This window comes from Tripterygium wilfordii, chromosome 11 (genome assembly GCF_013401445.1).
Source record: "Tripterygium wilfordii isolate XIE 37 chromosome 11, ASM1340144v1, whole genome shotgun sequence".
Classification (NCBI taxonomy): Eukaryota; Viridiplantae; Streptophyta; class Magnoliopsida; order Celastrales; family Celastraceae; genus Tripterygium; species Tripterygium wilfordii.
Window position 1 is genome coordinate 2367945 of NC_052242.1, and position 27795 is coordinate 2395739.

General features: G+C 36.8%; 6 protein-coding genes and 1 pseudogene across 7 annotated transcripts; 4 read left to right on the top strand and 3 right to left on the bottom strand.

The window, feature by feature from the left end:
* Positions 1-3055: 3055 nt before the first annotated feature.
* Positions 3056-4040, top strand: LOC120009138. Its single transcript, XM_038859598.1, has 2 exons — positions 3056-3350; positions 3441-4040. The coding sequence occupies exons 1-2, from the start codon at positions 3123-3125 to the stop codon at positions 3813-3815; spliced, it is 603 nt and encodes a 200-aa protein (XP_038715526.1). The 5' UTR covers positions 3056-3122; the 3' UTR covers positions 3816-4040.
* Positions 4041-5825: 1785 nt separating this feature from the next.
* Positions 5826-7156, bottom strand: LOC120009139. 2 transcript variants are annotated; one of them, XM_038859599.1, is made up of 3 exons: positions 6953-7156; positions 6145-6229; positions 5830-5970 (listed from the first exon to the last, which is right to left on the bottom strand). In XM_038859599.1, exons 1-3 carry the CDS (start codon positions 7145-7147, stop codon positions 5930-5932), a joined length of 321 nt encoding a protein of 106 aa, XP_038715527.1. In that variant the 5' UTR covers positions 7148-7156; the 3' UTR covers positions 5830-5929. The 2 variants fall into 2 exon arrangements, 1 of the variants encoding a protein (XP_038715527.1); XR_005470613.1 differs by lacking the exon at positions 6953-7156 and having other exon boundaries at positions 5826-5936; positions 6145-6263.
* Positions 7044-7868, top strand: LOC120009140. Its single transcript, XM_038859600.1, has 2 exons — positions 7044-7423; positions 7509-7868. The coding sequence occupies exons 1-2, from the start codon at positions 7307-7309 to the stop codon at positions 7677-7679; spliced, it is 288 nt and encodes a 95-aa protein (XP_038715528.1). The 5' UTR covers positions 7044-7306; the 3' UTR covers positions 7680-7868.
* Positions 7869-8539: 671 nt separating this feature from the next.
* On the bottom strand, positions 8540-8737 carry LOC120008581. Its single transcript, XM_038858956.1, has one exon. It carries the CDS (start codon positions 8729-8731, stop codon positions 8591-8593), a length of 141 nt encoding a protein of 46 aa, XP_038714884.1. The 5' UTR covers positions 8732-8737; the 3' UTR covers positions 8540-8590.
* A 1826-nt stretch (positions 8738-10563) lies between these two features.
* Positions 10564-18789, bottom strand: LOC120008938 (synaptonemal complex protein 2-like). The gene is made up of 19 exons (XM_038859326.1): positions 18541-18789; positions 18400-18449; positions 17807-18014; positions 17598-17723; positions 17328-17426; positions 15363-16039; positions 15029-15277; positions 14821-14949; positions 14670-14738; positions 14486-14596; positions 13945-14052; positions 13533-13643; positions 13369-13455; positions 12971-13036; positions 12777-12884; positions 12531-12617; positions 12349-12411; positions 11864-11967; positions 10564-11040 (listed from the first exon to the last, which is right to left on the bottom strand). Exons 1-18 carry the CDS (start codon positions 18695-18697, stop codon positions 11866-11868), a joined length of 2607 nt encoding a protein of 868 aa, XP_038715254.1. The 5' UTR covers positions 18698-18789; the 3' UTR covers positions 10564-11040; positions 11864-11865.
* A 63-nt stretch (positions 18790-18852) lies between these two features.
* On the top strand, positions 18853-22774 carry LOC120009523 (annotated as a pseudogene).
* Positions 22775-22818: 44 nt separating this feature from the next.
* On the top strand, positions 22819-27736 carry LOC120009970. Its single transcript, XM_038860708.1, has 8 exons — positions 22819-23466; positions 23546-23686; positions 23808-24035; positions 24803-25010; positions 25413-25549; positions 26113-26193; positions 27172-27238; positions 27319-27736. The coding sequence occupies exons 1-8, from the start codon at positions 23150-23152 to the stop codon at positions 27616-27618; spliced, it is 1479 nt and encodes a 492-aa protein (XP_038716636.1). The 5' UTR covers positions 22819-23149; the 3' UTR covers positions 27619-27736.
* The last annotated feature ends 59 nt before the right edge of the window (positions 27737-27795 follow it).

Here is a 27795-nt window from a genome sequence, read left to right on the forward strand (position 1 = left end):
AAATGAACAATTAAACGTGTTTTCGAAAAAAAAAATACATAAAAAACAAATATACCAAACATATAACCTCGCATAAATTGTTGAATTTTATAAGGAGCTAACTGTGTTTGCGATATCACACATAAAACTTCATATAAATTTTCTATTTGTATACATAGACACCACTCTAGCTGTGTGTTTAGTTTATCGGTGTATGAACAAACTTCAAAGAATCTTTTTTTTTTTTTTTAAATATCACAGAAAATTATGTTTACGGTTGAAATCGAATCTTGAACACACATATGTCTAATATAATCGATTGTCAACCAAACTAACTCTTGTTGGTTAACTTCAAATAATCTAGTCACATATTAGGATCATCTCTTTTCTTTTTTTTTTAAATAATCTAGTTACTAGAGTACTTTGGCTTTGCTAGGAGCCTTTAATATCATCATCGTCATGGTATACTAAAATTGCGGCTATATTATATTCATCAAGATATATATATATATATATATATATATATATTACTTAATTAATTATATGTACCTAGAGTAGAGTAGGGCTACATGCTTTGCAATTCTCAAATACATATAATTGAGAACCATGAAATTGTCGGTCCAACCCTTATAAACATACACATGAGAATTCATTTCTCAATTGAATATATTTTGCTAATAACACACAATATATTTCAATAAATTTTTATTAGACTACATCTTCTTTTATATATATATATATATATATGCAGCAAGAATTGATTGAAAACCTAATTAGAGAGAGGGGAAGAGGGAAGGCATAAATGAAGGGAAGGAGAGGTGGGTTGAGAGCATTAAACAAAAGAAGAAGATGTTGAAGAAAGCGAGGCGGGTTTTCAATGGTGATCCTTGAATCCTGCATTTAAGTGAATTCAAGATGAATTAATGAAGGCAGGTAGAGTTATTTTTGAGCCTCCTTCAATCCTCCCTTTCTCTCTCAATGTCTTTAATGGCCTTTGGCCCCCATTTTTTTAGTTAATTGTTTTTTTTTTATAAATTTCCACTTTTGAATATTTTCCCAAGGGCTAATATTGACGTCTACACCCTTAGTTAGAAAGAAACATAATATGTTTCCTACTCTCTTTGAGTACTACTTGCAGTGTCAATATTGCTGTGTAGTCCATTTTAGGGTCCCTCATCAATTTAATTATATTTAATTTGCTGATATTTTGCTGAGGAAATAACCCTTTAGAAGCCTACATGCTAGATCTTTTCTCAAACAAAGAAACTTTTCCTGGAAAATAATTCTGCAACCATAACTTTCTCTTAAGGAATATCACGGGTCATGAGACCATGGATTTTTATTTTTAACCATGTAAAGTGAAATACAAGTAAGAGGTAGCAATAAATTAATAGTCATCAAATACAAAATTGTGATTTTATTTTTGAAAAAATAAATATTAATGGATGTCACGTTCTGATTTGTTAAATAAATGTTATACTGGTGATAATTAAGTGTGAAGAAAATTTAGTACCAGCATTTAATTTGTAGGCATGTGGGTTCAGGTGCTTGATTAAGAAAAATGCATGGGAATCAAATTTTTAAGTATAACCCCTATTTTATCCCTGATTCACGTGGAGCGTTAGATGCTAAGTGACCCTACATATTTATTTATAATCAATGTGCCACATACGATTAAAGGTAAAATGAGGGTTATAAATTGAGAGTATCTAGCATTGTTGCTTGATCAATTATTTGCCTTTTTATCAGATGCTAATTTCAAAAATCTCTCATGGTATTAATTGCATGAAGGGTACTGTGGATATTTCATTCGAAGAAGAACAAAAATAATATATTTTTTAGAAGGAAAAAAGAAGAGTGGGGAAGAGAGAGAGGGGTATTAATATGAAGGTCATGGATGTTTTCATGTGGCAGAGAGGGTGTTGAGAAATTTAAGGGGGGGGGGGGGGGGGTTTGATGATCTGAGAGTTGTAGGAGGAGGAGTGATTTTAATTGGTATGTATGTATAGGTCATGAATTTGGTTTTGGTTTTAATTGCCAAACAGGGCTGTTGAGAGCTTTAAAGGTTTATGGTTCTTTGAGTGACCCAATTGTGGAAGTTGGAGTTATTGTCTAATTAAAACCATCCATTGGCCATTAATACTTCAATACCTTCTTCAACTGTATACAGACTCCTCTCATTTAATGATCTTTTCACACCTCTCCATCTACTTCCTCTCACCGCTCCTCTATTATGTTTATGTACCCTAAATTATTTTGGCTTCCTCCATTAATATCCCTTCAGCCTTATGGCTTCGCTTCTATACATACATACATACGTATACATACAAATTCTCTTACGCAAACTTAAAATACAGACCTAAAATTAGTGGTGTAAACGATTGGTTTTGGTTGATTTTTTTTTTCTTCGGTTTTTGACAAGAATTTAACTAATGTTGATTTAGAGACATGTTTTCAACGTTGATTTAAAACACGTGAGAATCAAAACAATGGGTTTTATTTGTCATTTCACTTATACATATCCTTAAAAAATGACCCGCATTTTAAATCCGCTTATGAGAATTCCTACATATATAATAATAATAATAATAATAATAATGTGTTGAAAGTGTAATCTAAAAGTCGCATGTTAAATTTCTACGAACAATCTCTACACATATTATGTGTAAGTAAAGTCTACATACATCCTTCTTGTTCCCGATCCTAATCACTGTGGCTCGAATGATGATGATATACATCATATGAGCACATACACACACATCTTGCCCAAATTCATCGGATAAATAACACGTAAGCATTAAGGTCTTGTGTGTTGGGTGCATTGGGTGACGTATCAAAAATTTATGTGTATGTATATATATATGTGCAGGAGAAAAGCTAATTAGTACAAATTTTCATGTACGAGAGAGAGTTGGAGCAGTGTAGTAAATGAAGAGCCAACTTGGGATGCACGTCATGCATAGGTAGGACCTTTCAGTTTTCTACCTTCAATGTTGCAATATTATATTCTCACTTGCAGTTATTTTCCTAACCATACAAGCCGTAACCCAGCCTATATAACCCACTCAAAACCTTCTTACTATTCGATCACTTCACAAAGACAGACAGAAGAGAGACCAAGTGACTTTCAAATCCAAGCTATTATGGTTTCCTTTCAAGCAGTAAACAACTCTCCAAATGGGAAACAAGCAGCTGCAATTCCAGAGTTTGGGAATTCATCGAAGAAGAGAAAGTGTGAAGACTCAAAAGCTGAAGCAGTACTATTTGATAAGAGATCAAAAGCTGCAGAAAGCACAAAATCAATCTTTGATATCGAGCTACACCTCGAGACTCCTTTGCCTTTAGAGTGGCAACAGTGCCTCGATATTCAGGTAAATTCTCTGTCAACTATATATATATTACAGAGTACTATATATGTTGTTTAAGGTTCTTGAGCTGGAGATGTCTTCTTTTTCTTCTAGTCAGGAAAGATTTACTTCTACAACACAAAGACCCATATAAGAACAACTAAGGATCCAAGAGGGAATCAAGAGGCTGAAAATACTGGCGATCATATGAGCTTAGACCTTGAATTGAACTTACAAAGTGGTTCTCCTGAACGGTTCATGGACTCTTGCAGATACAGTAAGAAGAATTCAGAAGGCGTAGCTCGCAGTCCGTCATGGTTAGCAGTTGGAGGGGATCAAGAAGAGATGGTCGCAAGTGTGTGCTCAAGATGCCATATGTTGGTGATGATGAGCAAGTCCTCTCCAGCGTGTCCTAACTGCAAATTCCTGCATCCACCAGACCAAAGCCCTCCAAGACTGTTCAAGCAAAGACTTACCCTCTTTTGCTAGTAAGGATCAAAACCCTTGTTTCACATAATAGGAAACTATCAAGGGCAACGCATGGAGTTCCTTGTTCAGTGTTAGAAGTTAGAGAGATAGAGAGAGAGAGAGAGAGAGACTAAATTATATAATGTGCTGACATATGAAAAAAATGTACATTAGTAGTGTTCTTAGGCATGCATATATTCCTGTTCCAGTTTATCCAATGTTTATCATGCTGCCTATAATAAAGATGGTAGTTTAGAGAATCATGCATCCTATTTGATCATGTCAGAATACATTTCATTACAGTTATGTTTGAGTTTGGTAACCTAACCACAGACAATTCAAACTCAAAAGATTATAAAAAATTATGTAGAAGCAGACAGCAATAACCAAAACTCTACCCAAGTTGGTAGTGTGCCTTTTCATTATATATGGTGCTATGGAAGCATACAAGAAGTTTGGGACAATCGAATATTCCTTTGTAGCAATTCATGCATGAAGCAGTAGTAATCACATTAACATGACATTAACACGAAGAAATTTCTGAGATCAATTAGTTTATTAAATACTCTATGAATCATAACTTATGGGATCACATGGCCGTGCAAATAGTAGTTGGCTTGAACATCATTTTATAACCACTTCATATTGATTAGGTTTCACAACTGTTGGTGTTTAGTTTTAAACTAACAGACTTCTGACCTTGGTACCAGGTAGCCTCACGAACGGATTCAGAAAGTATTTAAAACTCTCTATTTCTTTCACCCACAAACAGGGGACCATTTTCTTCCGAAAGAAAATGATAATTTGATCCAATGAACCCTTATGCTCAGTAGCTCGGAGGCACGCCTTTGTTTTTCCCTGCTAGAAGGTGCAGGCAGTAAGTTAGTAAAATGAATTTCAATAGCACCATTCTTTGCTATATGTTTTTCTTGTAAGCTTAATTCTAGTCAATCGTCATCAATGGAACCATAAAACTGAGATTGACTTCTTCAATTCACAGGGAAAATTAATTGACATATAAAACGAGACTCTGCTATTCGATCATACTCTTCCCATTTAACATCTTTAGTATAATTTTCTCCACCTTTTGCACTGGAACACCAGTCTCTAGGGTTGCCCAAAACAGCTTAGGCAATTTCTCTCATTTTTCAACTGAAATTATCCCTAGCTTCCGACGTTCTACTTGATGACAATGTTAGTCATTTGTCTTCCTTATCTTGTTGTACATCCAACACAACTATTTTATCTTTGCTGCACTATCTTTTGAACATATTGTCTTCAAACAAAAAACAAACCGGAAAAAGCATCACACAGAGAAACCGTTTTGTTAGTTATGATTTATGAAGAACAAAAGACCACCAGAAGGATTACATCAAATGTCTTCAAGTCATAGAACCATGTCATTTTGTTTCTTATCAAGTGTTTATATATTACGAACCATTCGTTCAAACAATTACCAGTCACGAAGTGGCAATTCTGCAAAATAACTAAAAAGCTCCGAAAAGAGGAACCCAGTTCAAAGATCATGCTCAGATGCATGACAAAAAATTAGTTGTGCTCTGTGTACAAGCAATGTAATACATTAGCTGAGTCATTACCATAGGTTAATAAACTCGTTTCAAAATAACTACACAGACTAAAAACTTACTTCTCAGCTTGGTACAAGAGTGAGATCCCTATGTAAGCCACACTATATCTTTGCAACTGGGGTAGGGGGCTGGGCAGTTACTGTTCTGAATCATTAACATGGAAAGCTGGGATCAGATATCATCGAAAACATCAAGACAAGTTGTTCCAGAAAAAAATGAAATGCAACTAGCTGACAGAGGACTAGAAAGAAGGAACACCGGTTATCATGTGATGCCAGACATTATCCAAAGCACCATGTCAATTTCTTTCTACAGCATATTTTTCCAATAAAGCATACCTACTCTCAAACTCACAATTTAAAGCACTAATTATAAATATCTTGATTCCTCAATCAGACAAAAATAAGAAAGAAGGAGCAGCTGTACCGTTGCAAGACAAGTGAAGCTCACCTTTTCCACACACCCCCTCTTTCCATCTCCTTAATGCACCGATTTACAAGGCTTAACATGATCAGTACTTGATGCAATTGGTTAAGATGTGGTAAATCAGTAACTGCAATCATTTGAGAAACGTGGTAAATCAGTAACTGCAATCATTTGAGAATGTCACAACCATGTTAATATACTAATCACCAAGGCTATACTACCAACTCACTTGACAAGATACAGGCATCAACACTAAACATATCAGAAATTGACTGAACCCTCCAATACATCGAAAAAGATTCATGCAGTATTCAATGGGATAGCATAAATTATACCTGTGCAGAAGACATAATCCAAGGTTTCGGACAATGTTTGCATGCAAGCGGTGAAGAGAGGTTCAAAGATGGTGCAGTCCATTCTCTTCAAGTGTCACCCATGAACCACGTCGAAAATGAGAAACCACAATTTTAATGATGAAATCTCAAAGATCACAGCAAAAACTAGTTAGTTTGTTCCACACATCATAATAAAAACTCTAAAGCAATCAATATGGTCATTATTGAGTAACCACAGTGCAGCATAGCTATCAATTGTTCGACACCTCCACCAGATTACAATTTGAAGCGGACGAAACAGAATATATAATGGAAAGAAAAAATATAGAGCAGTGCCTATAATCCTAAAAGAATAACAGATGCAAATGTATCATAATTGTATAAGCCATAGAGTCCTAGAATTTTAAAAAATGAAATCAAGCGCAGTCCCACCTCCCAACCAGGAAAACAATGATTTACCAGAGGCAATTGATCAAGGGCAGAAGCTTCAAAAATGAAATTCATTTATTGTAGCAAGCCTAAGATATTCATTACTAACCCCCACTCAAATAAATCCGTGTTTTTTTTAATCTTCTTGGTTTGAAAACAAATTAAAGCAACTAAACCCTCTATAAAAGCAACCTAAGGAGCTCTCCACTGAACAATGACCAAGATTCAGAACTTTATAAATCCAGGAAAACTTGTAGTCCAGAGGAACAAACACATAGGCAGGAATATAGGTATATGCATTACTGTATAGCATATTTTGAATTACCAAAAAAAAGCAGAGCATATTTTGAAAGTTGAAGGATGGAAGAGAGTGAGTTACCAGAATGCGGAGGCACCGCCTGATTAGGGAACCGAGCATTTGGGGTATCAGAATGCAAGCTCGCCATTGATTCCAATTCCATGTTTTCATATGCTTGAGGGGCAATTTTGGTGTGTAAGTCACGACTGTAATTGAATTGAAAGAGAGAAAAAAGAAGAGTTCACTATTAGGGTTTTGGGTTTGGGGTTGTTTCATACTTCCATACCACGTGGCAAGGAGACACGTGTGAAAGTCGAGGCCCCAACTATTTTAACCTCCATTTGCTTCCCGCGCTCCATTTAATCGAAACTATCAAATTCGAAGACTACAAAGCAAAACCTGAAAGACAGAGGGAGTAGAGAGAATCGCATCGAGATGGATAACAAGGACGAAGCTCTGAAATCGCAGATTGCAATTCGCTGCGCCAACGCCGCAGCCCGGCTTCTCTCGTTGAGATCCAGCCCAAATCACCTGCTCGATGACCAAGATGAGGTCAAATTGAGTCTATCTGTGTCTCAGGTCAGAGCATTCTTAGAATCTTCAATTTCTGGTTTCTGATTTTTTTGATTTGGTGCAGGAAAAGGAGAGGATGAGTAGAGAAATAACAGATATGAAGATCGAATTGGTGAGGGAACGCGTAAGGAGTCGGAGGATCAAGCTTTGCAGCTTCATGGAGTTCGCTCTTCAGGTTGTGACGGTGCTTTCTGCTTCCACTCTCTTGTTGATGCTTGCCTTCAATTCTGCTTGATTTTATGACATTGGTGGTTTTTGTGTCGGTAAATAGAGCTGGTTGTATGTCTTGATCTGCTTGAATATGTGATTCTGCCATTCTCTCATTAACAGAACTAGAATTTGAATTCCTTGCCAAATATGAATAACTCCTCCGTTTCAAGTGATAATCCGAGTGGATCTCTAGTCTGAACTTTTTTTTGGCTAATCTTTTCCTTATTCAAGTTACACTCATGTGACCACTAGAAGAGGTTACATACATTTTCAACTGGAAAATCGTCTCCACATATTATGTATATGTAGGAGTAAGGTATACGTACATATACTTGTCTCCAACCCCATCCATTACGGGAGGCTTGTAGACAAGTGTTTTTGACCTTTCCCTTATTCGATTTCATATTCAGATTTTAGCCTCTTCATATTCAGCTATCAATTCCTTTCGGAATTTTACTTTCAAAGCTACAGTAAAGTACTGTATGACATCCCTGCAATAGACGGTCAGTGTTTACATACACATTAGAATTTATATCTATCATGTAATGCATGGGCGAATCAAATCATATGCTAAATATTGTTTAATAATATACAAGTGGTTGATGTATTGTGATGAGAAACTTTGGTTGTCTCTGAAATGGAAGAATGGAATAACTAACCTGAAGATTTGATAGATTTCAAGAAATTTTGCAGGAGTCATCGAGGATCAATTTAATTTGTTGTGCACTGGTGGATCAATGTTAGCTTGCCATGGGGCTAGCCGGCTAGATTTGATAAAAGTTATTTAGGTTAAATCTGCACATTGTTCATTTTGGGGGAAAAAAGAATGAAATACAGGACTCTAGCTAGCCTAGCACAGTAAGTTTGACTACAATGATCTATGGATGCTTCCTAACAAGTTTTGTAACTAGAACCAGTCACCAACCATCCTTAGATCTAGTCATGCCAGCACAGAAGCATGACTACACATCTCCTAATAATATATAGCCTTCCTTTTTGTTCTCTGAGATACCCTCCAAGCTTTCTGCATGGCATTTTCTTCTTGGATTCTTCCATGGTTGTTTTGCTCATCTGCATACCTACTATTTTTCTCTTTCTACTCTTGTGGCTATTCAAAGAATGAAATAGAAAGTGCACCTTGGCTGTCTCCTACACAGGCTTTTGTGCTTCTTATATAGGAAATCCCAGACCCTTCTCTTCCTCTCTCTTTGTTCTCTCTTTGGGTTATGAGGGCAATATTTTTACTTAATCTCTGGTACTTCAATTGACATTTGTGCTTAACAAATTAAAGTAAGTTAGTTCTTGGTAGGTAGCAGGATCCAACCCCTGTTCACAATAAAAAATTTGGTTCTGCTTCGTGTGCTTCTTGGACTGGAACTATTCATTGTTCCAATTTGATTGGATGTCTTGCATAACAAAACAAATCATAGGGGAGACAATGTACGCATTCCTAGGTTTAATTACATGAATGCTCAAATATCAAAAGATTTACCTAATCCCTTTTGACTGTAGTGTCATCTCCTAATGTAATCAATATTATGATTAACTTAATCAATCAACCAAGAACAATGGACATTACAACGTGCTTCATGTCCTCTATCAGCTAACTAAAGAATAACTTAGATGGACCTTGAACCTGCTCTGTTCCATTCCATACTAAACTTGATTGGAGTTGGGCAAATAAGTGGCTTAATAGCTGAAAACTTTGGTCACTTTCACTATATTTCTAGTTAGAGCCTTAGAGGTTGATAGATTTTACTTGTTTATTGCCAATTTATATTTACTTAAAAATTATAATTAACTCAAGAACCCTATACGTATGGAAAGCATTCAGTGTGACTACTTAATAGGCCGCAAGGAGATACATTATAAAAATGCAGCAATTACTGCCTCTCAACCGTACGTGTACTTAATACAATCACACCGGACACGTTATGATCGAGATAGTCCAGGCTACAAGAGGAAGGTTCGCACTATATAGAGACAGTGTTCACTAAACTAATCTTATGACTCCATGGTTGAAGTTTTTGTCTCTAATAAAGTACTCAGATGTGGAGTGAACAGAAGAGATTTTGTGCACGGGACAACCTCGCGAGAGACATGGTAATTGTCAGGTCTTTTATATGGAAGACAACCTAGAATTTTATTATTGTTAGTTGTTCTTCATTTGGGTGTTTCTTGTGCAGATAATGTTCCATTCAACAAATAGAATAAAGAAAACATGAAGTGTACGGTTTAATGAAAGATCTGTTTCGTGCCTTTGTCTTGGTTTGTTCAAAGATTTGTAGTCCACGCTGTGTACGGTTCAGTGAATTAGGGCTGCATTGAGTCATTGACCGGGTATCTGGCCGAGCAGTGAAGGGGAGAAACTGTGCCTCGGAGCTTAATTACGGAGTTGTAAAAAATAAAAAATAACAGCACTTAAAAGGCCAATTTTTAATTGCCAAAAAGAACCTATTCTAATTTGAGCCGGTCAACTACTTATACAACACGTTACTGTGTAAAGCTAGCATATCCAATGCACGGTATTGACACTGGCAGAAAATAATATACTATCGGCAGCAACAGAGAGACCGTTCTTCTGTTCATATTCTTGAGAAATGGTTGGTTCATGGGCTTTTAGATGGTTCGATCTTCCATCCCAAGTGGCCGTGGGAGGAGTGATGCGATGGGCCCATTAAAAAAGGCCAAGCCCACGAAACAGGAGGCCGCGAAAAATTATAAGAGAAAGTTGCTCAAGTTAAAGCCGCAGAGATTAACCAGGACAGCCTAGAAAATGTCTAGGCCCAAAAAACCGAAGGCGGCCAAGTAGGTCTATAGTCGTCCTTCAAGTTGAAGCCCAGAGGGAATTGACTAGGAAAGCCCAAATCCATATGGTTAGACAAACAGGGATGGGCATTGTTTCTGACATTCTGTTAAGAATGAGCTCGATGCAGGACTAAGAAAGAATAATTTAACAATTAGATCTGTTTAATGCTGTTTGGCACCGCTGTATCCAGTTGGCTTTATTCACAAAACAAATATCGAAGTGCATTCCCAAACAATCCAGTGATACAAGAGTTCAGTAAAAGTGAATTTGTCAACACCACCACACTTTCTAATCACAAGGACATGCACATTTACGACTTTAGAGTGACAGGCAATGCAACCTTATCGACAGATCCAAGAAAAGAAGAAATTCATCTCTCTTGCAGACAAAAATGGACCAATTCATTACCTTCATATCAGCATGATGCAGGGAAGCCAAGATGCTTGCTCCATACAAATTTTGCTACTTCGTAATCAGCATATCATTGCAGAAGAAACCAAAAGGTGTTATTTTCCGACTTCTCAGTTTCGATTCCATTCATGTCACGCTGGCCAATTCCTTGAAACTTAAAAATCATCTGCAGCAAGAATGAAATTCCTCAACTATCTCTTGATGAAACTACATTGAATGAAGGAGATATTTAGGTCTAATCGACAGGGAATGTCCTATGATTTAATAAGCAACAATTAATAATTCTCAAGTGTCAAAGTGTTTGAGGCAAAGTTTAGCCATTATTGCAAAAATTAAGGGCCAATAACTGTTCAGTGCTAACTTCAATGTCCAAAAAACTACAGTATCGGTAAGTCATCCAGACTTCAGATAAAGCGCATATGGATAAGAAAACAACTTACCATTAGAAATAAAGTAAAATTTCAAAGGGAACAGTGAAAACCCATTTAGTTTAGACTCCAGCCAAATTATACCGGTATTAGACACCACTGCTGAATGCAGTATGCAAAAATGCTTATGTCTCAATACTTATTATAACACATTATCAACATAGCTCCACAACAGGAATGAGAAAAACAAAACTTCAAGGATAAGTGCTTTACTAAAAAGGCAACTGTAGGGTTAAAGGTTTTTTTTATGTTCTCTCTTATCATTTTTTTTCTTCAAATTATAGATCATCTAACAATCCTGCAGAAAATGCAGAGAGAAGCGACATCAAGATTCGATATCTTAACTACTAATATTGAAGTCATTGCAAGTAAAGCGAATTTACTATTCAGTTGCCTGCCCCATTCATGATATCAAATATTAAGTCATAAACAAGTCCCATCAGTTTCCACGATTCAGAAATATGAAATAGTTAAAAATTAAAGGATATCCATGGCACCTGACAAGTGACAACAATGCTGCATTTGCTTAAAGTTATGATCAGAAAGATATAAGACACATACCTTCAATCAAAGGCATAGGGATCATCTGCATATGGGTTTAGAGAACCCTCTGAAAATAAATCGCCTATATTTGAAGGATTTGGATGACCTCCTCCCTTAACCCTCTGCATGACATATAAACAGGATGACTTTAGGACACAGAGATGGCAGAAACTTGACTGCTTCCTAGTAGCTAATCAAATCTCAATACTCATTTCAGAGAACTTTTTTGACGTAAATCTTTTATATGAAACAAAGCCAACTATAGCTGAATGACTGGCTAGATGCCATATCATTGAATGGAGCCTTGAGAAGCACTGTTGAGAGGAAGATCCTTGGCCCCTCTTTTTTCTCTACAGGTTAAAAATCTTACTTTTAAAATCAATTTCTCAATGTCATGCTTAAAGGAAAGTTTTGCTTCAAGCATTTGAAAGGAAAGAAAGTATAACCAGAGTACAGCACAATAATAATCATGAGTGATGAGACTGTTGTAGATAATTCGTTACCTTGACAACACTTCTAGGGGTTCTGGTTTTTGGTGTATTAATCTTCTTATGTTTCCTCGGATCCTGATTAATGTCAGAAGAAAAATACAAACAATAATATGGATATATAAGTAACCTACAATAAAAATTGCTTGTATATAATTTATAAACTTAATTGAACTTCCAAATAAACGGGTACATACATCGAACATAACTGTACTTTTTGTCTTCCTTCGTTTCGTAATGGTTCTTCCATTAGAAGTTTCAACTTCATATTCACGATGAGTCACCTGACATCAGAATGTTATGTGCTTAGATAGTTAAGGTTGAATTACTGTTCTATCTACAACTTCAAAGTAAAGTGGCATGAATATTACAGTATACATGTCAATATTCAGTTATTCACACCAAACTTCAAAAAGAAAAGAGCTAAGAATTGAACCATTCACCTTCTTGTGATGCTTAGGAATACCAATCACACTTCCTGACTTGGCATTCTCTACTTTCTTCAGTAACTGTGAGACCGGTGTTTGTGTTACCTCAAGGAAAGGTGAATCCTACAAACAATACAAATGATGTACTGAATTGCCTCATATGGTAAAGAACAGAAAGATAAACAAATTAATGTTTATTTTGCCCTTACCACAGCATGTTGACTCTTTTTGCAACCACCAGAACCCCTCATCTTGATAGAAGAAACAGAGTGATCCTGCAGTATAATTTTATATCAAGTTGATCTTGCTTTAGATAACTCATCATCATGTCAGGAAAAATTAACTGCCGTACATTTGAAACAAGAAATTTCACATTTCTAGTCTACTCAAGTGAAACAAACTAAATTAGGTTGGAAGATACAAAATGACAGTACAAGGATCCTTTCTTCCAGGAGCATAAACGTTATTATTGGAGCATTCAGCAAAGACAAATGAGACCATACCCTTTGATGACTTGCATATGTACATAGCACATAAATTGGCACATCTTTATTGAACTTAGAGTTATCATGTGCGCCATTATGATTGTGTGACAGAGAGAGAGAACCTTCTTTGAATTAACTTCTTGGTCTTCTTGTAGCTTGTTTCCCATCACTCTCCATTGCAATTGCAATAAAGCTCTCTGCCTGTCTTCCTGCAATATATAAGAGCAGAGTGAGTCAAAGTAAAGCACACGTGATTTTATAAAGCACCAGATAGAGAAATATATACTTTTGACTTCTGCAGATCCAATTCCTCTTGAAGCCTCTGACACTCATCTTCGTGCTGAGACCTCAAAGCTTTCAGTTGAACTTCATGTTCATTTCTGAGTGACATTGATTTCTACACAAGTACATAAAGTGTTTGCAATAAATGTTATGAATGACATTTTCAGTCCTTTTATGGAATTCACCATCGTTTATATTGATGATGTTTTAATATACTCTTTTGATGTTTCCCAACATGGGAAACATCTTCATATTTTCTTTAATACTATCAAGAAAAATGGTCTTGTTTTATCTCTGAAAAAGATAAAGCTTTTTCAAACCAATGTCCGCTTTTTGGGTCACAAAATTACTCAAGGATCTATTACTTCTACTCCTCATATGTAGACAGCTTGACTTGAATTGAAAGAAAGATATACATACCTCAATTCTCTTTCAGCTTGAAGCTGAACACTTTTTAGCTCTTCACTGTGATCTGCTCTAAGTTTGAGTTCCTTTTTATCGAACTCTTGCTGAATGCGAATGACCTATGGATGAGGAGGATAGAAAAATAAACAACTGAGCTTGTTAAAGTTTGAAATAAGCATCAGCTGCAAACATATGTAAGCCGGTGGAAAAACTAAAAAGTGAATTGGAGATAACTGCAAGATACTAAATGAATCCACATTATCTTATGCGAAATATCTTTAATAATTTCAAGGCTTAATTGTGCAACCACTCTAAACATTTTCGATTAACCCATGTATGCTTGCTAACATGGAATTGGGGTGGGGGCAGCATTCTATGTTTGACACAAATATGGAAAAACTTAATTAGACATAAGTTATATATTATAATCATGATTTCCAATATAAGAGGTCATCCGATTTGCATCATATAAAAAGTTACATCATCGACAATCTATTTTAAAAAATTTATATGGTCGGTAGTCAAAAATTTAAGTTTGGTTTATGAGCATACCAGAGCGGCATGCTCCTCCTGAACGTGCATCAACTGCTGTCTTGATTCTTCCTTGCAGTCTTCAAGTTTCTGTTCACATTTTCTCTCCATTTCTTCGACATCTTTGTTAGCCTGAAAGTTTAAACAGGATGGAAACATGATTCATTCCTAAACATATTGCATTAGATGGTGACTATGAGCAAACCTTTTCCTTTTCCATATTAACAATCTCCAGCTTCTCCATATCATATTTCTTTCGAATGTCATTAATTGCCTATAAACACAAGTCAGAGTCATTTTTGAGAAACATGCTTTACTGGATGAGGGTTGATAAAATAAATGCTAACAAACTACACCTGGTCATTCCTCTGAGATATATCTTTCAAATGTCTAGATAACTCCAACTGTTTACTCTCCAGCATAAGATCATACTGCTTTTTAGCTTCTGCCAGTTTGCTTTCAGCATCAGTCAGCGACACATGATTCTGCAATAATATGCCAGAACTTGTAAGTGATAGATGGTAAATTTCATTAGCATCTATACTCTTAAGCGTAGTTCAAAACCTCTGCAATTTGATCGTCCATCTTCTTCTCTCTGTCCTTGTACTGTGAAATAAGATGTTCCCTCTCTTTTAAGATGCTATCAAGCTGGCCAACTTGTTTCTCCAGTGAATCCACATAGTGCTTATGTTTCTCTATTTCCTTCTGCAAACCATCTATTTCTTCAACTTTTTTCTGCATCTCTGACTGTAATCTCTCTGTATTGTCGTTGTTCTCCATTTCCAGCTCCGAAATTTTCAACAATAAATCTTGCTACAAGATGTGACATTGATTTTGGCTTAGAATAGAAATAAGGATATTCCCATACAGCATAGATGATGATAAAGAACTTACAGACCATTTTAATTTCAGATGACCTTGAACTTTCAGACAAAGCGACAATAGTCCCCTCTAATTTAGAAACCAAAGTTTCAGTTTCAATCTTCTCTGAGGCCAAAGTCTTTGCTTGAGATTCCAACCCATGAATTCTCTCCTCTGCTAAGCAGCGTTCCTCAGAAAGCTGTTCCAGAACAGACTTTTTGGCTTTGTGAAGTTCTATGATATTATCATTCAACTCTTGATTAATCACTTTCAAGGAATCTTTCTCTAATGTTACACAGAGGAACTTCTTGTAGAGTTGATCATGTTGTGCTTGCACATGCTTAGCAAAAATTTCTCTCTCCTGATGGACTAACTGGAGGCAAGATTCATAGAGTGTGTTTAGCTGATCAAACTTTTCTGCAAAAGTAACTCTTTGCTTCTCCAATTCAACCAACTGTTCTCCTAACAGACCAATGAAACTTTCAAGATTTATTTTCTCTTGGAGTAACACATGTAATCTTCTAGTAATGTCATCATTGCTTGACTGAAGATCACTCTTTTCTTTCACCAAGTTATCCTGAGTGCTCATCAAATGTCTAATTTCATCTTCTTGGGATCGCAACTCGATTTGTGCCTCTCCCAACCTGGATTTCAAACTCTCTGCACCCAGTGTATTAGCTGCTACTGTTTCTTCAAACTTCCTTGTCAAAGAATCTGCAAGAAACCATAGAAAGGACCCAGAAAAGGAGAATGAAAAGAAAGAAGGATACAAAAATTCAATTTATGGTGCAGTCCATTAGAAATTGTGACAGCTGATAGCTAGAAATAGGAAAATAGACCAACATCCTCGAAAGGTGTACTGGAAAAGCTTCCTACAGCTGAAACATAAGACATGTATCTCAAAATGTTTGACCCACGCAACATGTTTTACCATGTTAAACATAATATTTCTAAAGCCCTCAACTAAAAACTGCTCTTTCAATTTTGTAAAACAAGTACTTATACCAGTATATACGAAAATCTCAGGATGCTTATTGCTTCAAGCCAACAATCATTTGATTCAAACATCATGCAGCTGCAAGTTTTTGACAGTGAGACTTTTTCGATGATATAGGATTATTGAGAAAATTATACTTCTTGTTACAAGTTCCTAGGAGAAGGCCAAGTAGAATCAAAAAATTTCCTCATTGTTTTCTTTTGCGCTTCTAATCAATGTTTATAGACTTCTTAGCTGGTCTAAGACCATGTTTTCAATGCTCCAATTCCTACCTCAACAGCCCTAAATTCTAGGCCCTTGATTTATCCCTTACTGTAGATTGTCAAAAGTCTGATTATAAAATCACTTCAGGTCAGTTACTTCTTCTCTTGTTCTAAGAGATGTTTGATTGAAAGACATGATGCAGATGCGGCTCAAAAGAAAAGTTCATGAAGCAGGCTAATGTGCTAATGTAATCAACAAAGTCATAGAAACCATATCCAAGTCCAAGTCCAAGCCCAAAATTCTCCACAAACAGGACCTTTAGGTGCCATGAAGGGGCCAAATGAAGATCAAGCCTTTATAATTGAGTTTGATATTCTTACTGCACAGAATTCTTGATATTTGAGAGTCACGGTGATACAACTTGCAAAATTCCAAACCACCTTAATACATTTATAAAGAACAAAAATATTCATGAAAATTTTACTCAATGGTGAGTCAATAGTATTGCTGGGCATCAATAAAATTCTTATCTTTTTGGAATCGAACAATGCAAAACAAAGATACTCACAACAAAAGAAAAACAGAGAAAAATCAAATGAAATAAAAAAGGGCCACAGCTATTTTTCACAGTGCAAAATGCAAATCATGGATTGGACCATAACAAACTCTTTTCTGCCTGTCCTTAAACTGCTACGGCCTTACTTTTTCAATTGTGCTGTTTTCAATTAGCTTGCACTAAAGAGAGAGAGAGAGATTATCAGAAAATATAGATTGCCATAAAATAACGAATCTTCCAATGACCTTTTTCTCTCATTAAATCGGCAGTTCTGCACTGTTCATCTATGTACTTCTTGTCTATTTCCTCTTTCTCTGTTTTGACCTCCTGCAGCTCCCTGTCACCTACAGCATGGACACATTAAAGACATGTAAAATTCCATAATAGACAGACTAGCATAGTTTGATTAGAAAAATGGTTGGACATCACCTCAGATATAAAAGCTTCAAATTCCATCACTTCAATAAATACATTGTTATAATTTATAACAACTTAATGAGACTTGAGCATCTTACGAGTTCTAATTGTTTCCTCTGCTGACCCTAATTTGAGGGACAAATTATTCATCTGCAGGCTCAAACTATCTACAGCAACTGAACTTTCAGATAGTTTTCCTTCAAAAAATCCCTTATCTTTTTCAGCTGCAGATCAAGAAAGAAATGTAATTGCAGTGTACGTCAAAAACAATAAAACACAGATGATTCAAACATATGAAAAGACTTACCGTCTTGGACCTGTCGAGCTAGCTGTTGTAAAGTTTCTGTAAGTTGATCACATAGGGTCTTAGTTGAAGAAAATTTAGATTCCAATCCTTTCCACACCTTCTCATCTTCTTTCTGTTTCACCTTCAGCTTTGCATTCTCATTGAAAGCATTTTGTAGTTTTTCCTCCAACAGATTAATATGCTCGGTGGATTTCTTCAGCTTCGAGCACTGGATTTTCATGAAAATAATTCCAAATTACCATTTATTTCCACTTATGAGATTCCAGCATCTTGCTAAGAAAATAATGACAGCAAAGATTATAACACAATGAAACCCTAGATTTGAGCGTAGAATAAACAATATTTTACTTGAAATGAAAAGAACAACTCGCTGATATTTTACTTAAAGTGAAGAGAATAACAAAAGACGTGAAAGTGTAGCCTTGAATATCAGTTCTCAAGAAATCACACATGCACTGCAGCAGAGAGCTGTAAAAAAAACACATAAACTATATACGTACCAAGAGTCTAGAGAGACTGCTGTAAATACAAACATGTACATAGAACGACAATTTATGCGTCTATTACACGCAGATACGCAGAGAGAGCCATACCGCGATTTCCAGATCGGTTTTGACCGTGGCTTGCTCTTTCACCAATTTCTCTACGGATGAAACAAATTAACACCAGAAATCACCGATACGTCCACATTATCCAAAAATTTGATAAAACACACGGAAACTTCCGATCAAAACCTGCAGTAAGCTTCAAGTTCGCGAAACTCCCCGATGAGATCATGTCCGACGAGGGACGGCCAGAGAACGAGGAGGTCTTCGCGGATCCGGTGACCGATCCTGCTAAGGATTTGTAGCGATCAAGGCTCTTCAAGCTAGGAAACCTAAGGTGCTGCATTTTCGGATCGAATATCAGGCAAGAACTCCAGAAATTTGTTCTGATTTATCTGGCTCGCAACGGCTTTCTAAAGAACTACTAGCAGAACCGACTTGGGCGCCAAGTGATTGGCTATTTATATAGCCGACGTGGCCTGTCACTTGAGGCTGGTACACATGCAGGTGACGCTATCGTCCTAGTGTTAAGAGGAAAACACAATTTTCTCAATATTTTTAATTTATCAACCGTTTTTCTTATATATTTCATAAAAACCAAAATAAAAAATACAAACAAACACTATTTTTTAAAAAATGGGGGAAAAAAAACCACCAAACAGAGCCTTTTCTTCAATCGGCATTTCGAGTTTGGTTTCTACTCCAGAAAGAGAGGTTTATCGGGTTCACAGGCGAACAAAATGGCAATTATGGGTCTCTTTTTATCAGTAAGCCTGAGAGACGATGCGATTGTACAGAAGCCAAAGGTGCTCTTGGTGCAAAATGGAGAGGGCAGGATCTCTGAGGAGTTGCCACCGGTTGGTAGTGCTGGTGCAATTGTTGGGGTAAGGGATAAACGAAAGGTTAAGGTACGGGGAAGGGGAAGAGGCGCAATGAACACAACTAAGCATTTATGGGCTGGAGACACTGCTACCATGGTTTCAAGGTTTGTGTTATCCGACATTTAATTTTGTGTTTCGTGATTTTGGTACTGTAAGGGATTATGTTGGTGAAGCTAGGCCTTGTGCATTTCTTTTAGCCATTGCGGAACCGCTGTAAGGAATTATGTATAAACTTGCAAAATATTAACATATTTTTACTGAAAATGGCTTTTGATTGGCATCCGATTCTGATTATGGTTTTGAGCTATGGATATGTTAATGAACATTCCTGTATAATAGTGAAGCATTTACTGAATCCATATGGTTAGTATTTCACCTTTACTCAACAAATAGATATCATACTGATATAGTGATCTGCATCAAAATTTGACATTTTTTAGGACTTGATTTTGGTTATTGCTTGACCATGTCTATGCTTCAGCTAAATCTGAACAAATGTTGTTGTATCAGAACTTGTGTTGCCCTGCTCAAGAGGTTAGAGCTGGAATAACGGTTCGTGGGGAACAGAAGAATCTATTTGACCTCATCAGGAAAATTGCAGGAACTCAAGGGTTGAAAGTTTTGGAAGGGTGACTTCATCAACATTCTTTAGAGTGTGTTTGGATTGAGGGATTTGGGGGGAAGGGAAGGGAAGAGAAAGGGAAGGAAGAGAAGGGAAGAGAATGGAAGGGAAAATACATTTCCCTCTCTCATGTTTGGATAGATAAAAAAAAAAGGAAGAAAAGTAGTTTAATTTACTAGTTTATCCTTATTTTTTATGTTTAAGTGTTATTTCCAAGGGTAAAATAGGTTTTAAACTTATAAGTAACTTAATTAGTAATCTCTTCCCTCCAAATGACTCCATTTTGGGAGGAAAAAATTTTGACAAAAATTTAATGAAATCTTCCTCCCAAATCCCCTCAAATCCCTCCCCTCAATTTTTATAAACTATCCAAACAAGGGAATTGGAAGGAAACTCTCTTTCCCTTCTCTTCCCTCCCCTCCCCTCCAAATCCCTCAATCCAAACACACTCTTAAACTGCTCCTTTTAAAGCTGTTAATTGTCGTGCTTATGATACGTATAGGAAGCAATTGCTTAGACTGTCCGTAAATGAGGAAACTACAAACTCTGAGAGGTTTATTGCTGGTGCTGCAGCTGGCATGATGGCTACTGTACTCTGCTTACCGCTTGACACTCTGTATGTATAAATTTGGTTTCTTCCTTCTTCTCTAATTCCCTCTCGTGCCTCATTTTGTTATCGCATATTATTGGGCATATCTTCCTTTGGTGTTGGAGCTACTATCTTAATGTACTTGTATCTGTGCGTTACTATTGAATGACCTGATAAATTGGTCACAATGTTCATTTTTAAATTATTTCTGTGCAAGGTGTTCTAAAGAGCCCCGCCTTGGTTTAGTGGTAAAGTTTCTTTTGTGCAATAAAATGATGCTAGACTCTTAAACCAGCCTTTCTACTTTACTTTTTTCTTCTGGTTTCTGTTATGCTTTTTACGTATTAAAGGTGCAACCATGCAACTGGGAAATCAAATGGTTCATACTTGTTTTCTGCAATGAAACTGCCATTTTTGAATGGATGTATGCCTTTGGCGGACATTTACTGTGGATTCCATAGCCTTGTTGATCGTAACCATGATTATTATCTAATTCTGAACCATGATTAATTGTTGTACTTTCTAGATACAGACCAAGATGGTAGCACCTGGTGGGGAGGCATTAGGTGGTGTGATCGGTACATTTGCCATATGATTCAAATACAAGGTTTCTTTTCCCTTTACAAGGGTTTAGTACCATCTATATTAAGCATGGAACCTTCAAGTGCTGTTTCTATGGCATATATGAAATATAGAAATCAGCGTATCTACACTCACCAGAAGGCATGAAAAGAACATGGAAGATGAATCAACAGGATCAGGACCAATGAGGACATTACTATATGGGGCTGTTGCTGATGCTTGTGCAGAAGTTGCTACATGCATATTTGAAGTTGTGCGTAGAATGCTTCAATTGCAGGTCAAGGCAACGAAAAAATGAGTGCTTTAGCTACCAGTGTGAAAATGGTTGAGCAAGGAGGATTGGAAGAATATCAGTTCTTTATGTTGGCCTCATTCCTAGCTTACTGCAGGTATGTGAATGTGTGCGCATGTCTACCTATATGTATAACTATACAATGTATAACTGCTAATGATGGCATGAAAGAATTATGCTTATTTGATGGTCCTGATGAACATGCACTATACGGTATTCACAAAACACGCTGTAAAATTGTATGGTTGTCGAGCATATCTTTGGATGCTATGTAATATAAATGATTAATTCTCCCAAACATACCTCTGTATCTGAGGTTCGTTCCCAAGATATTTTGTTTTGGGGCTATCGTACTGAGATAAATTATCTGAAAAACATGTTTTCTTTTACTGATTTATTTAACATGGTTTACTTGGTTAAGTATCGCATACTCCTTCAGTATATTTCTTTTATGGTCTGCTGTCTTGATCTTGAAATTTTGCACTTCAGGTACTTCCTTCGGCTTCCATAAGTTATTTTGTTTATGAGTGCATGAAGATTCTTCTCAAAGTGGAATGATCGGAAGCTCTGGATCCTATGGTGAATAATTGGTAGGACTTCCCTGTGACTGAGTAAGGAGTATACAATATAGATTCAGAATGGTAAGAACTAGTCATTCACAGTTGGGATTAGATTATTAACTTTCTTTGACATAATTGTCAGCAAGAAGGCAAGAGGGATATGCATTGTTCTTGTTAACATAATTGTCGGCTAAGTTTTACTATGTTAATGCAGTACACACCTTTGCCGTTTTGCATGACTTACATCTACCATAAGTCTTGTGGTTTATTCACTTCCTGGGTCATGCATTTGTTTACCTAAACCATAATACATGACAGTGACGTGGGCCCGTGGCCATCCATTCTTGTATGAGAGTAGGTATGTGCATTCATTTTATCTGTATTTTATATGTATTTTTGCCCTCTTTGTTTATCTAGACACAAATTCAGTTGAAGACAACTCTTGGAGTTCCTTTGATCTGGCATTTCTCTACGGGCTTTAGTTTCACTGGAAACTATTTTTTTTTTTTTGGTTGTGGAGAGCTGGTGCAGGATCTAGCACCAACACAAATCGCTTGCATGAAGGAGGATTCTGCTAGTAACTAGCAAGTAGCGCCCACCAGCCTATCTTCATTCGATGACCCGATCTATCTAAATAGATAGCGCTTCTATCAGATGATTTATAAGATTTTCAAGCAATTAACTGCAATGCAGACTTGTGCTTACATGTTTACTTGCATCATTACTGGGTTTGAAGTCTGAATTTTGAAGTTTGAACACCGTGCTGCACACAGCATTACATTTATGCTGGAGAACTTTGCTAAATTCGGGGTAGAAAACTTATCATTATATTATTATAATATATATATACATAATCCATTCATATTGCCAGACAAACGTATTAAAGAAAGTCTACTTGACATGTTGCTCTGCTTGAAATAAATTCTGGGAATAAAAAATGAAATCTGCTTTTATGGGTAAAATGCTGTGATATCTTTTACCAAAATTTACCATGCAATCTGTGAATCGCATCAACTATTTTTCTAGGTATTTTATGAAACATCCTGTATTTTCAGTATTTCCAATCATAAAATCATCATAACAAAACTGGGAACTGATTCATTGCATTAAATCCAAGCGAACAATTTTAAGCGACACGTGTTCCCCATCCACTGGCGTTTCGATGAACGCGAAGCTCCGTTATCCGCTATCTTCCTTTCAAAATAACGATTCCCACCAAGTGTCTTCACCAGGAGCCCTAAATTCTCCTCCGAGAAGCCCTAATCCACTACGATGTCGCCGTCCAACGAGGTAGTCGAAGACTCCAGCTGCTGTTCGTCTTTCTCTGGCAATAATGGTGGAATTCACGGGGACTGTTGCGTTGTGTGCTTTGGAGATTGTGACGGTAAGGAATGCAGGAGATCATATCCTCATACGTGCTCTTCATTTGCGCCGGGGTTGGGTGTGGTGTCGTTGAATAATTCCGAGAAGCTGTGGAGAGTCTTGACCGCCTCGACTAAAGGTTTTGCGATTGGAGCTGGCATCAAGGGAGGTCTCGCTGTCTTCTCGATCCTAGCCAAACTGAGACGCAGATCATTGCGCTCCGCCAGGTTAATTATATTGTTTTGATTTCTGATGTGTTGTTTGTAAGCCGGTGGATCTTAAATTGATTATGGCTTCGTGATTTAGGAAAGTTGAGTTGTTTACAAATAGTGAAGCGATAACTATGGCCTTCAATGAGACGCTTAGATACGGGTTCTTCCTTGGTACTTTTGCTGGTACTTTCGTTTCTGTGGATGAGATTGTCGCTGCTTTGGGAGGACACCGAAGGCATGAACTATTTTTTCAGATTCTGTTGCTTCTAATCTTGAATTGTAGATCTCACATGAGATTCTTAAACTGATAATCAGGATAATGATTCTAATATTGCTTCATTGATGTTTTGATTTAGGACTGCAAAATGGAGGGCCTTGTTAGCAGGATTGATTGCGGGGCCTTCAATGCTTTTAACGGGGCCAAACACACAGCACACGAGCTTGGCCATATACATACTTATGCGAGCTGCTGTGTTAGCTTCTCGCTGCGGGATAAAGAGCAAACGATTTGGGCGAATTTGTAGGCCTCTTGCATGGAAGCACGGTGATATCTTCCTCATGTGCCTCTCCTCGTCCCAAATTCTGTACGTTCTCTTCTTCGCTGGGAATCATTTCTAGTTTAAATTGTTGCAGCTTACAAACCTACAACTTCGGTGTTGTTTATCCTTTATCTTTGTTTTGTTCCTCCGGGAGAAGGTATTGGGATATACTTTTTGTGTCGTAGTTCTATTTGAAATGGTTAATACTTCCTTAACATATTACCTCTTCAACAAATTATTCTCCTAGTGAGCTAATGGTAAATGCTGATGCTTGAACCCATAAGTCTGTTTGACTTTGTTGATAAAATATGTACAAGAGTAACCTCTCTGGAGCTCGATCAATTATATATGAAGCATGGAGTTTCTTTGAGAATGCCGTTTACCTAGAGGGAAGAAGGCTAAACCTATCATTGATAGAATATGGGATGCCTGGGTTTAGAGCATCTTTGTGCCATACTAGACTTACACGCATTGACCCTAAGAAAAGTAAACCGATTAGAAAAATAATAATAATAAGAGATGTCACTTATTAAACATGTGCTGGCAAATTTGCTTAATCATATATCAATTGAGTCACCAAATGCTTATTGAACATGCAGAGTAGCATGGCAGCCAAAATCCTGGGGTTGGTTTGCTACAGTGTGCAGTTCAACTAACACTCAGTTTCTTGTCTTCTACATGAAAAGGGGTGGGGTTTAATCTTCACCAATATCCAATGGCACAAATCACGAGTATCTGATATGTCAGCATATCCAGTGAAAAAAAAACCTTACGTATAAAATATTTCCTTTGCTGAAACGAGTACTTTTCAGGTGTTCTTACATATTGAAGCAAGACAGTTTGCCTCCATCATATAAGTCCTTTCTCAATACACATGGTGGAAAGGATATTGCTATCCTGCAGGGTGTGAAAGACATTGCGAGTGGCATGCCTTTTACTAATTTGGAGACAATTGAGAAATGTTACAGCACCATGGGCATTAACGTTAAACTTGATCCAGAAATGAAAATCCCTTGCTCAGTATGTTTCCTGTCTGTTCTTTTATTCAATTTTGTGCATATATTTTTTTTATATAAATATTGTTGGTTTAATTGTATAAATCTTCCATTGTCTTATATTTTGCACCAATTTTATGTGCATAATCCTTGTTTAAAGTCCTTGGATGGCATTTATTGTGAATTACTTATGCATTATGGTTTGATGTGTGGATACTTTCTTCCTTAATTATTAATTTGTGAAAAAAAATCTTGGTGCTACAATTGGAAGTGAACTCTTATGTAATTATGTTACATTTTTGACTTGTTAGAATATAAATTCAGCTTACTCAATGAAGTCTCCGCAGACTGACTGGCTTCATTTTTTTAGTGATATTGCTCTGTTTTCTTTTTTTTCCTGATGATACTTTTTCAAACTATGATGCAGATTATACATGGAAATCAATCATGTGGTGCACATTTTTTCACTTTCCTCTTTCAAGCTTACAAAAGAGCATTACCAGTGTATCTTCCTGTCTATTTGATACCTGCATTGATAGTTCATCGTCAAGGCCTCTTGAAAAGGTAAAGGAGTGGCTCAATGGGCTTATATTTCTTCCTGATTTTGTCAATTTTCATTCAAATGCTTGATGAAGACTTGGTAATGCTGGCAAATATTTCAGGCATCATGCTTTTGGTATTCAGACTGTTGATATTTCTGTTGTCTGCATGAACTGTTTGTACATTCTTCTGTTTCTTTTGAATTGTTAAATGGTGATGGGGATGGTACATGCTCTGTGTATTCTTCTCTTTAACTTCAGGCTTCTCTGGGTGCCAAGATTCTTGAGGATGGTTTCTACGTTGATTGACTTTATCTGAATCTCATTTCTTATTCTCTTTAGATTTAATATGCCGTAGTCTTTGAAGCTCCTGCAGCAAGGCTGTCTGTTAAGTATCCAAAATTTGCATCATGTTTCTATTTCATTTCTTTTCTGTTTCTTTGCAATTCTAACTGATTGGTTACCATCCAAGTTCTGTTACGCTTTGAGTGTCTGGTGAGAGGATATTTTCTTATGCTCCTATCACTTATGAATACACCTTGCAACCATTATTTTCCTTTTAACTGTTTGGCTGTCTGACATTTGTAGGCCTTACACCATATTGGGGAAGAGTCTTCTAGGTACTGCAAGATCAAGTTTGTTTCTTTCAACATATTGCTCATCTGCATGGTTAGTATGCTTTCTTCTACTATCAAACTCTATCAGTTCAGTTGTTCTCTGAGACGGATTTCTGACACTTGAGGCATCTTTGGCTTTGTCTATGATATTTCTAGCTATCTTGGGCAAATTATTTTGTATTTATGTTAAATTTTCTGTGGCTAAACCATCGAAAATAATTTCTATATGACAGTGGAATGACAGCTATAGTAAGTTGTGTGGATAATCTATTTTCAGGGTGGCTGATATACAGAAAAATTGTAGATTAGATAATTCGACCAAAGTGAGAAATTAATGCCAAATTTCGTCATAGTATATGAGACAATCTAGGCGATTAGAGAATTTAGAGGTTATGGGAGTCTGAGTCCACACTGGTCAATGCCTTGACAAAAGAATTTATGTTTCTTCTCTCTGCAGGGTTAAGCAGAGGGGAATAAATTGTATAGTAGTTGCTACAATGTAAGATAATGTTAGATAGCAATATCTCAATTTGATGAGAAGCTCCACTAGTTAAAGTGGTAGCCATCTCATCACGACCTTGAGATCAAAGGTTCAAGACCTCTCTCCCCTAAAAGCTTGCGAGCGGAAAAAAAAAAGGGTCCAATAAATTTTCCGGTCTATCACAGAATTTGACTGATTAAGTAAAAAATAATGGCATGATAGTGAGAGACGCAGATTCCTTCATTATTTACAAATTACAATTAAATTATTTGCCTTTGGATAGCTGCTGGCCATATCCGTAAGTTTTATGTTTCAAGTGAATATATGCGATTATTGTGGGGACAGGATTAAGAATTGCAGTATAGGATGCATGACTTGCAATTGTTGTGTTTTCCATGAAACTCAATGGGATCATCGTCCTCATCAAGCCTTTATTCCAAACTCGATAGCATACATGTTGTTAAACCGGTACATCACTGTGTAATTTATATGGCTCAGGCTATGGCCTCTATGATCTTAAAAGCCTTTTTTTTGCCTTTCTTACATTAGGGCGTGGACGTGCCTGCTTTTTAGGATTTTCAAAAAATGCAACATTCCAATGGTAGCTCTGGGAACGGTATGACACTTTGAACGTTTGATTTTATTAGGGATAGCATTATGTTCCTGTGCCATAAACACTGCTTAATTGCTTGGCAGTTTCCCACTGGACTTGCATTGGCTATTGAGAAGAAGAGCAGGAGAATTGAATTGTCACTTTACTGCCTTGCACGGGCTATTGAGAGCTTCTTTACATGCATGATTGATGTTGGATATTTGCCACAGTTAAAGAATCTGAAAAGAGTTGATGTGGTAATTTTCAGTCTATCAACATCCATTATAATGCATTGCTACGCACAGGAGAGGGAAGTCTTTCGGTCTAAGTACTTGAATGTTCTTGACTGGGTGTTTGGAGTGCCCCCTCCCCCATGTGAAACCCCACGCTGCAAAGACAGTTAAAGTGGGTCTTCTATAATTTATTTATTTATTGGTTTCGTTTATGCGGTCGGTACAATGTAATTTAACAGGCAAAACAATTTCCATTAGTTTCAGAGACAATGAAAATCAAGTTACTCAATCCCCAAACCCCAAAACTTAGGCACTTTCTGCCTCCCACGACACGGCAACTACGCCAAT